Genomic DNA, 11131 nt, shown 5'->3' with positions numbered 1-11131 from the left:
ATTAATGCCAAAAATATTTGACTTGTTATAATTAATGTTAACCCGACGCAAGGTTGAAACATCTAAGTAAGCGAGCCATATTTAGAATGTTATCTCGACTCCATTCCCCAACCAAAAGGGCGTCATCCGCAAATAATAAGTGGGAAATTAACGGACCATTATTAGGGAGTTGTAAGCCATGAAAAATACTTTTGAATGCCGCTTTTTCCATCACACATGAGAACGCTTCCATGCCTATGAGGAATAAAAACGGGGATGAGATCAGGCCCACTGGTGCCAAATGCCGCCTCATGAGAATAAAGCGTAAACATTGAGAGTAGGCCTGGCAATCTTGACTTGAAGAACCAGTTTTAGGTAGGGATGAGATCAGGCCCACTGGTGCCAAATGCCGCCTCTCACGTCTCACCTATTCGTCATCCTCCTCTCATTCTTAGTCATGCGACCCACTCTCTGAAAATGACTCTCAAAACCGCAGACCCCAAGAACACAAAAATGGAATATCCAAGATCGACTCATTTATTTTATCATAAAAACTTACACACCTTACATAGGCGCTAACCATCTATTATACGAAAATAAACCATACTAATCCTACTCAAATACTTCTCACAATTATAATCTAACTAGGTTAGAACCCCGTGTATTACACGGGTTGAATAAATGCAATTTTATATAACAAATAATAAAGAAATATATCTTTAAAAATCTCGTTTATTACACGGGTTGAATAAATGCAATTTTATATACCAAATAATAAAACAATATATATTTAAAAATCTCGTTTATTACATTTGTTGAATAAATGTAATTTTGTATATTAAATAATAAAAAAAAGTTATATCTTTAAGAACCCTGTGTATTGTACGGGTTGAGTAAATTTAATTTTATATATTAAATAATAAAAAAAGTTACATTTTTAAGAACCTCGTCGAGCTGAGGAGCAAGACTAAGTTCGACCATTAGGGAGACTAAAGCGGGAGGCTGTGTTATACGGGTTGAACACATGTAATTTTATATACCAAACAATAAAAAGTTATATCTTTATAAATCCTATGTATTATATGTATTGAATAAATCTAATTTTATATACTACATAATAAAAACAAGTTATATTTTTAAAACCCTGAGTATTACACGAGTTGCATAAATGTAATTTTGCATGGTAAAAAATAAAAATGATATATTTTTAAAAAACCTCGTTTATTACACGGATTGAATAAATCTAATAAAAATTTATATCTTAAAAAAAACTAACGGATATACTCGATATACGATGGATCGGGTGATTGCGGTGATTGTTCTTATAAATATCACGTAAACATAGTGATTACCGTATTTGAGTTGAGAATTGAACACGAAAATATAAGTATAGAACCAATAAACACCTTTTAAACATTTTTGAAATAGTTTCTACCCTTAACTATTTTAGTTTAATAAAATAAATAAATCATTTAAATTAACTGAGTTAGGGCTAAAGGACATAACTTGCAAGGGTTTGCAAACATCTAGTACGTTTTCTGTAATTATTGAAGGCAAAGGACACAGTTTGCAATAAGTGACATACATAAAGGACGATTTTTGTAATTTACTCTATTTTAAAATATTATATATATTATCTCCTGTACGAATTGTTTAAATTTATATTAAATTTAATTGTATAATTATCTTTTAATTGATATTAATTATCTATAAAAATTGATAGCTTCAATGAATGACACGTGTCCAAAACTTGGTTTCTTTTATTATAGAAGATAGATACTAATTCATATCATTATCTCCAAACATTATCTCTATTAAGTAAATCAAACTAGATAATTCTAGACGTTCAAATTATTAATTTATAACTAATTAAAAACAAACTTTAACTTTCACCCTTCAACTTTCTTCAATTGCGGTTTTAGGATAAAATTTCAATAGACATTACCTTCAGGAAGACTGTGTACTTGGATGGGTGAATTTGTGTGAGATGGAGAAACACAGTTTTCTTATTTGCATCAATCTTTAGTGTTAAAAACAATGGTATTGTGATGATTCAATAACAGAAACAACAAGAACAACACAAAATAGCGACAAAACAAAGTGACAAAATCTTATTTAACCCAAACCAAAAAAGTACCCCCCAAACCCTAGATCTTACAATCGTAAGATCAATACAAAGAGGAACGATACAACCAGACTTGATGATCATCCACTGATGATCATCTATACCAACAAGTACAGCAGATCTCTCCAACAGATGAGAGAAGACAAAGTACAACCGGAGATACAACCGGAGATAACAAACCCTAGATCTAAACAGAGAAACGTAACAATAATTTGGAGTGAATAATGATCAAATGAGAGAGAAAGTGACTTTTATACTCCTGCTGATCAACAGATTCACTTAGCACCATGAAGTATCAGATTGTCCAAAATACACCCCTGCAAGTTACAACGGACTACCTCCAAAATATCTGGCCCATGAATCTGTTATAACAACTTAAACAATAATAACGATCAGTAGACACAACCCACATATTAGGCCCAATAAATAAAACAGTATAACCCAAATTGAATGAACAGCCCAGTATCTTTTAACACTCCCCCTTCATTCAATTGGGTTTAAACAAATCCAATAATCCCAAACGATCACAAAAACCATTATGTTGAGTAATACTCAACCCTTTTGTAAAGATGTCTGCCAGTTGATCCTCGGATTCAACCTTTGTTGTAACAATGAAACCATTCGACACCTTCTCTCTTAAAAAATACAAATCAATCTCAAAATGTTTCGTACGCTCATGAAACACAGGATTTGCAGCTATTGACATAGCTGCACTACTATCACAAAATACTTGTATTGGAAGACTACATTTGACATTCAACTCATTTAAAACATTCACAATCCACACAAGTTCACAAGTAGCTGAGCACATGGCACGGTACTCAGCTTCACCAGTCGATCTTGAAACCGTGGATTGCTTTTTACTTTTCCACGAAACAAGATTTTGACCCAAAAATATACAGAAACCAGTGACAGACTTACGAGTATCCAAACATTTAGCCCAATCAGAATCTGCATAACAGGACAGATCAAAACTACCACTCTTTTTGAACATTAAACCTTTACCTGGACTAAGTTTTAGATACCGTAACAACCTTAAGGCAATTTTCAAATGAACAGTCAATGGCTTATGCATAAATTGGCTTAAGTACTGAACAGAATAACTAATATCAGGACGAGTTATAGACAAATAGATTAACTTACCAATCAATTTTTGATAATTGGTAATATCAATCAACTCAGTCCTATCACTTTCAGCCCTCTTATTCACAACATGACTCAACTCTATTGGAGTATTTACAGGTTTACACCCAAGATACCCAAATTCAGCTAACAACTCCAAACAATATTTACGCTGATTCAAACACAGCCCACTTTTATCATATACAACTTCCAAACCAAGAAAATACTTTAGTATTCCCAGGTCTTTAATTTGGAAATTATTACTAAGCAAAGTTTTCACTTTATTGATTTCCAAATCATTATTACCAGTTACAATTATGTCATCAACATACACAAGTAACACAACAAATACAGAGGGCTTGGATAAAACATACAACGAATGATCACAAGAACTTTGAACAAACCCTATACCAAGCAAAACATCAGTTAGCTTTTCATTCCACTTTCTAGGGGCCTGTTTCAGCCCATACAAAGACTTAACTAATTTACAAACCTTAGACTCATTTTTGCTATAATAACCTTCAGGAAGAGTCATATAAACATCTTCCGATATTGAGCCATATAAAAACGCATTATTTACATCTAATTGGTACAATGACCAATTATACTGAACAGCCAAGCTCAAGACACATCTTATAGTAACCATTTTGACTACCGGTGAAAAGGTTTCACCAAAGTCAATCCCTTCCCGTTGGTTATACCCTTTAGCAACTAACCTCGCTTTATAGCGCTCAATCTCACCATTAGACCGATACTTAATCTTGTAGACCCATTTACATCCAATGGGTTTCCTACCACTAGGTAAGTCAACAAGTTCCCAAGTGTTATTCCGCATTAAGGCTTCCATTTCAAGGTTCATTGCTTCGACCCACTTAGAATCCTTTGAAGCCTCATTATAACAACTGGGTTCAGTTGACTTACTTAGTTTACTAATAAAGCTCACATTTTCAGCAGATAAACATGCATAATTCACAACTTTATTAATATCATATTTCACATTACCACTTAACACAAAATCCTGGAATTTTTTAGGAAAAGATACATTTCTAGAAGACCGTCTAAGACCTTCTAAATTTCCCTCAGCTGGGCTGATCTCATCAGTCGACACAACAGTGTCCTCTGCCCTGCCAGACTCCCTACTACTACTACCTTCTACACTAGAACCTAAGTTATGACCTGAACTACTTAGACCAGGAGCGGCAGACGTAGAGGGACCTGGCTGCTGATCATCACTGACTGTGTTGTGAGAATCAGTAGTACCCTCTTCATCATTGGGAGTTAAAGAAAACTCAGGTGAATTTGTTTCATTTTTATCAAAAAAGTTTATCAAGTTTAAACTGTTATCAATATTAACTTCACCATTAATTTGTTTAGACTTAAAAGGATACACATGTTCATAAAACTTGACATCTCTAGAGAAAAAAACCTTTTTCTCATCTATACTCCAAAGTTTATAACCCTTTTTTACATTAGAGTACCCTATCAAAACACACTTATCAGCATGATAAGCAAATTTGTCAGGTTCATTCAAATTAGTACTGAAACAAAGACACCCAAAATTTCTAAAATAAGACAGAGAGGGTCTAAAACCAAACATTAGCTCATATGGACTCTTTCCACTTAACACAGAAGACGGCAGCCTGTTAATGATATACACAGCAGTTAGCACACAGTCACTCCAAAATCTTAAAGGAAGGCCACTCTGAAACATTAAAGTTCTGGCTGTATTTAAAAGATGTCTGTGCTTACGTTCAACTACCCCATTCTGTTGTGGGGTATATGAACATGAAGTCTGATGCACAATACCTTTCTGTTTACAAAATGTACTCATTTGATTATTTATAAATTCTGTACCATTATCACTTCTAAACATCTTTACCTTCTTTTTAAACTGTGTTAATACAAGTTCATAAAAGTATTTCAAATTTTCAAACACTTCAACTTTACTTTTAAGCATATAACACCAAACAGTTCTAGTAAAGTCATCAACAACAGTTAGAAAATATTTATAACCTTCATAGCTAGACACCTTGTAAGGTCCCCACAAATCCAAATGTATTAGATCCCCTAATTCCTTTGACTTATGATCACTCAAAGGAAAAGGAACCCTAACCTGTTTGGACCTGTGACAAACCTCACAAGGATTATGTTCAACAATTTTAACATCCAAACTATCTTTTAACACAGCCAAAACTTGATCAGACGGATGACCTAACCTACTATGCCAAAGATCAGATTTAACAGAACTATTAAAGCACAAATTAGCAAAATTACCATTTCTACCAACAAAATACAACCCATTCTCTTGCCTACCAATCACCAGAATTTTCTTTGACCTCAAATCCTGTAACATACAGTTGTTCTCATTAAACAAGACAGCTATTTTATTGTCTTTTGCTAACTTGTGAACAGACAATAAATTGACACTATACCCAGGAACATAAAAAACATCTTTTATAATAACATTGTTAATCAATTTAAGATCACCAATTTTTAACACACTAACACTTGTTCCATTTGGGTGACCAACTTTTAACCCACACTCAGACACATCTATGCAATTAAACATGTCCTTATCACTTTTAATCATGTGCTGATTAGCACCTGAATCAACAACCCAATTATATTCATGACTAAAACACACACTGCTAGAACAACTCAAAAAACCAGACATACAAGCAGACATACCTCCCATATTGGACTTCTCCTGATCCCCATCAGGTTTTTCACCAACTAAACTCATTAGCTTTGCAATCTGTTCTGGAGTAAAAGGCAAAGCAGACACAGCAGAACTAGAAGGACCAGAAGACATACCAGACCTACTAGTATTATTACCATTATTTTTACCAAAAGACATATTACCCCTTTTTTTCATACCAGGTGGATAACCAATTATTTCAAAACACCTATCAACAGTATGACCTATCATATTACAATGAGTACACTTTAGATTTGAATTAGGTCCTCTAAAATTTCTTTTTGATGTGTTTTGATTAGATTGATTAGACCTAGCCACATAAGAGACACTTTGACTCTTAGAACCACTACTTGAGAGTCTATGTGACTCCTCTCTAGAAACAATAGAGAAAGCAACTTTAACTGATGGAAATGTTTCTCTTGTTAAAATATTAGTTCTCACAGGTTGATAGATATCATCAAGCCCCATGAGAAACTGCATTAACTTTATAAGAGCAGAGAAGTCATTATAGTCCTTAGCAGCTTGACAAGAACATGAAGGCAGTTGAAGCATTGCATCAAACTGCTTCCACATTGTTGTCAACTTATTATAGTATTCAGCAACAGTACTACCATTTTGAGCAATACAGTTTATTTTCTTATACAGATCATAGACAACAGAACCATCAATCTTATCAAAAGACTCTTTTAAATCAGTCCAAACTTCAGAAGCTAGTTTAGAAAAAACTTGACCAAGAAACAACTCTTCTGAAACAGAATTCAATAACCAAGTAAGTACAACAGAATTGCATCTATCCCACTGAGCAGCTAATATCTCATCATCCTTAGACTTTTCCACCTTACCATCTATAAACCCATACTTGTTTTTAGCTTCTAAAGCCAACTTCATAGCACTAGACCACACAGCATAATTCTCAGTACCTTTGAGTTTAACACTAACAATGGTTAAACTACTGGAGTCACTAGGGTGTAAGTACAATGGATCTCCTATATCCAATTTACCAATCAAAGTCTGAGAAGTACTAGGAGCAGGTTCAGGAGGCATAATGACAAACAATAATAAGACACCAGATATACAAACAAACACCAGCAGGTAAACACCAAATATACAAACAAACACCAGCAGGTAAACAACAGCAAACACACAGAACAAAAGACAAAACAGCCAAAAAAAAAACACTATGGCGAAACTGAGTCAGGGACCAGATTCCAGGTTCATCACTCAATAGGTGCCTGGACAAGCCTTTACTCAGAAGCCAATCTACCCTAGACAATCAATAACAACCAATAACAAATATATGTGCCGGTCCTCACTACCCCGACTTCAACTACTCCAATCAACAGAAATAAAAAAGAGAGATAGAACCAGCTTACAGTGGGTGCAATAAAACCTTCAAAGATCACCAGATCTGTAGTTTTCAAGAACTACTGGATCTGATGCAAGAAACCACAAGATAACCCTTCTGGTCAGTTTGCCCTAGATCTTCTAAGGATCTAGAGACCAACACAGAAGTCTTGACAAGAAGAGGGTACAAAGATCCTTCAGATAGTGAACAGATCTAACCAGATCTGTTAACAACCAGCCAACCCTTAGCTAGGGTTTAGTCCAATCACCACCAAGAACAACCAGATCTAACCAGATCTGATATCAACACAAGTTTCCGAGCACAGAAACCCTAAACAACAATAAAGAAACTAATCAGAAAACACAAGACCAAATGCAGCGGATATACAAACAGATCATCAACAGGAGCTCAAGGCTCTGATACCATGTTAAAAACAATGGTATTGTGATGATTCAATAACAGAAACAACAAGAACAACACAAAATAGCGACAAAACAAAGTGACAAAATCTTATTTAACCCAAACCAAAAAAGTACCCCCCAAACCCTAGATCTTACAATCGTAAGATCAATACAAAGAGGAACGATACAACCAGACTTGATGATCATCCACTGATGATCATCTATACCAACAAGTACAGCAGATCTCTCCAACAGATGAGAGAAGACAAAGTACAACCGGAGATACAACCGGAGATAACAAACCCTAGATCTAAACAGAGAAACGTAACAATAATTTGGAGTGAATAATGATCAAATGAGAGAGAAAGTGACTTTTATACTCCTGCTGATCAACAGATTCACTTAGCACCATGAAGTATCAGATTGTCCAAAATACACCCCTGCAAGTTACAACGGACTACCTCCAAAATATCTGGCCCATGAATCTGTTATAACAACTTAAACAATAATAACGATCAGTAGACACAACCCACATATTAGGCCCAATAAATAAAACAGTATAACCCAAATTGAATGAACAGCCCAGTATCTTTTAACATTTAGGCCACTCGGGGCGCTACGTGGTGTTTCAATGACCACGCGTTGTTTACTGTGGAACACCACCGCCGCCCTTGCCCATCATTCACGCGTGATCAGTAAAATGCGTTGTAGCCATAACGCGTTGTGGGTTGTTTACTGCCGCGCACATGTTCGGTTGTTTTTCAATGGTAGATGTTTGTGTGGTGAGTGATGAGCATTTCCACTAAAATCCATCACTAGTGATGGAATAAAGCTCTATGACGTGACGGAACTTGATTGGATGTTGTGAGTGATGGAACTCTATCACTAGTGGAGCGCCCCTACCCCCTTATGCTAGGTTAGTTTTGGCTGTTAAATTATGTCACGAACTGAAACCATTGCAATTTATGGGATTTGTCCTACATTGGTTGTATGAGAAACAGATGTGAGGTTTATAAACCAAATGAGTTCTTTCACCTACCAAACTAGTCTTTTATGTCGAGTTCTTGTGTTTGGGAAATAACAATTAGTAGCGATCAAAACTTGATTTGTCTACATCACCAACTATGATAATTGATGAATTGAGAAGAGCAAGCATATCAGAAGTGGAAACCATACTTGATTAGGAGAGAATCAAATGATGCACAATGTATTTGGTGGTTTCCACTTCACAAGGAAGGGTTTAATGATTTGGCATCACCAAAAGATGTTTGAATATCCCAAATCATGCTTAAACTTCATAGAATCATGTTTTTGAACCTAATGATGCTAAAACTTATGCCAACGGGCCAATAATAATAATAATAATAATAATAATAATAATAATAATAATAATAATAATAATAATAATAATAATAATAATAATAATAATAATCTATGTTGATCAATGACACTCCCAACTTTCACTTTCGTTACCACAAACAAATTCACTCACGTAATCATCATAATTTACACTTGGTTTCGCTCCCAACTTCCACTTACACTTGTCAATCAAACAAGATTCGAAGTTGTAACCATCATTTCATCTTTAATAAGAAATTGAGCTTCAAGTGGACTTGTTTATGATATTAACAAATAACCTAAGATCAAAGAAAACAACACATAATATAAATGCTAGTAAAATAAAATGGACTACCTAATCATTAAAACATAAAATATATGCATTCATGTTTTCAAAACAAGGGTTCTTGCTACTTACCTTAGTTTACATAAATTCTATCAATCATTTCTTCTTAGCAGCTTGTTTGTTGTTATGCATCCACACTTTAAACACTTGTTTTTTCAAACCAACTTCATTACAGAATCTCATAACATCTTGTTCATTTTGCTTCTGGATCTTCCACTCAATTCGTTCCGCAAAATCAAACATCTTGTCTTTCTGTTCTTGAGTAAATTTCGTCCGAAACCTTTTCTTCGACGCCACCTGCACTCCAGCATATGTCCGAAACATGTTAAAATCTTCACTAGAAGATTCTGCAGCCGCACCGCCAAATGCCATCATGATCGGTGGCATTGGGCGGTGATGCCTATGCCGTTGCGGCTGAGTTGATGGTGCCGCTGGAGGTAGATGTACTCCGGCTGCACGAGGTGGTGGTGCAGCCGGATGAGGTGTATATTGAATTGGTTGTGATTCTCCTTCCACTTCTCTGCGGTGGAAACTGCGGTGACATTCACACGCGGCGCATTTTAACGCTTGTGGAGTGTCGTCCGCTCCACCGGGCATGAACTCTCCACACCCATCCAGAACATGAGCCCCCATGTTGGCAGCATGGTTCTTTAGGCATTCGCGATACCAGACCGCCGCCACGGTTGTTTGAAGTGGTTGTGTTTGATGAAGGTGATTAAGGGTGGCATATCTTCTTGTGTTTGAAGTGGTTAATCTAGGAGATGAATCTTGGTTGGATTGAGGAGGGTTGTTGTTATTATAGTTTATTGAGTTTCTCTCTCTAGTTTCCATTAGGTTTGACTAATAATATCTCTCTCTCTCTCTATACACTAAACCACCACCATTTCATAACATAATTGTTGTTAATTCTCTTGAAAAATGAGGTTGTAATTATCTCATTTTGAATAGGAATAAATAAGTTAGAGATGTAATGTAAAGGGTATATTTAAGAAGTGCAGTAAGTAATAAACTGTTGTAAGAAGGAATCTTGATGGAGTGCAAGAAAGAAAACATTTTGGTATGAGATGGGTCCCCAACACTTGTCTTGCTAAGTGGAAATCATTCAAATATACACAGATTAAACCTAAAAAGGTTGGGTGTTCATTGTTCACACACTAATTATGAATTGAAGAAAAATATATTAAAAATGGGAGTTTGAGGTTAACTACTGTGTTTTATGAATAGAAGATAATTTTTTTTTTTATCGATTTTGCAAATTATAATTAGAAAAAACTTTAACGACAATTACACCAAAATAGCCGGTAAGCGGGTAACAAGCTGCGCCGCTACCCCTTTTTGAATAATGAAAAGTAATCATTTCTATATATAAGTTATATTTCTATAATCACTACACTAACGTCGCATATTAACCTTTTGCTCGCATATCAGACGTATATAAATGCATCATCTACGTGACAAAGCGGTCGTCTATTACCCTTTTACTCATGTAGCATTATAAACTTGGCCCTTTATTGGTGAATCATGGTAATAGCATGCGATTTTGCTTCTTGTATTACCATAATTTTCGATACAATGATAGGTTTAGGATGATGGTAGTAGAACACATGGGATATGAGTATAAAGGTATAACACACCTAGAAGAATGACTAATTTCATCATTTCCTCAATCTATTTTTCTTGTTACTTCATCCATAGGTGTCTGTCAACACCATAATGTCACATTAGATTTTAAACGACACTTATGTTTTTAACGATTAGATTGCATTTTGTCGCACTT

General features: G+C 35.1%; 1 protein-coding gene across 1 annotated transcript; it reads right to left on the bottom strand.

Annotated features, from left to right (window-relative positions):
* Nucleotides 1-9086: 9086 nt before the first annotated feature.
* Nucleotides 9087-10492, bottom strand: LOC110915325 (zinc-finger homeodomain protein 5). The gene is made up of 2 exons (XM_022160005.2): nucleotides 9427-10492; nucleotides 9087-9307 (listed from the first exon to the last, which is right to left on the bottom strand). The coding sequence occupies exon 1, from the start codon at nucleotides 10183-10185 to the stop codon at nucleotides 9451-9453; it is 735 nt and encodes a 244-aa protein (XP_022015697.1). The 5' UTR covers nucleotides 10186-10492; the 3' UTR covers nucleotides 9087-9307; nucleotides 9427-9450.
* Nucleotides 10493-11131: the final 639 nt, after the last annotated feature.

This window comes from Helianthus annuus, chromosome 16 (assembly GCF_002127325.2).
Source record: "Helianthus annuus cultivar XRQ/B chromosome 16, HanXRQr2.0-SUNRISE, whole genome shotgun sequence".
NCBI classification, from domain to species: domain Eukaryota; kingdom Viridiplantae; phylum Streptophyta; class Magnoliopsida; order Asterales; family Asteraceae; genus Helianthus; species Helianthus annuus.
The sequence above is the reverse complement of the archived record's forward strand: the minus strand, read 5'-3'. Positions and strand labels throughout refer to the sequence as shown.

What these genes read in the sequence shown, in the direction of transcription:
- LOC110915325 (XM_022160005.2), bottom strand. Translation starts at nt 10,185, where the DNA reads ATGGAAACTAGAGAGAGAAACTCAATAAACTATAATAACAACAACCCT.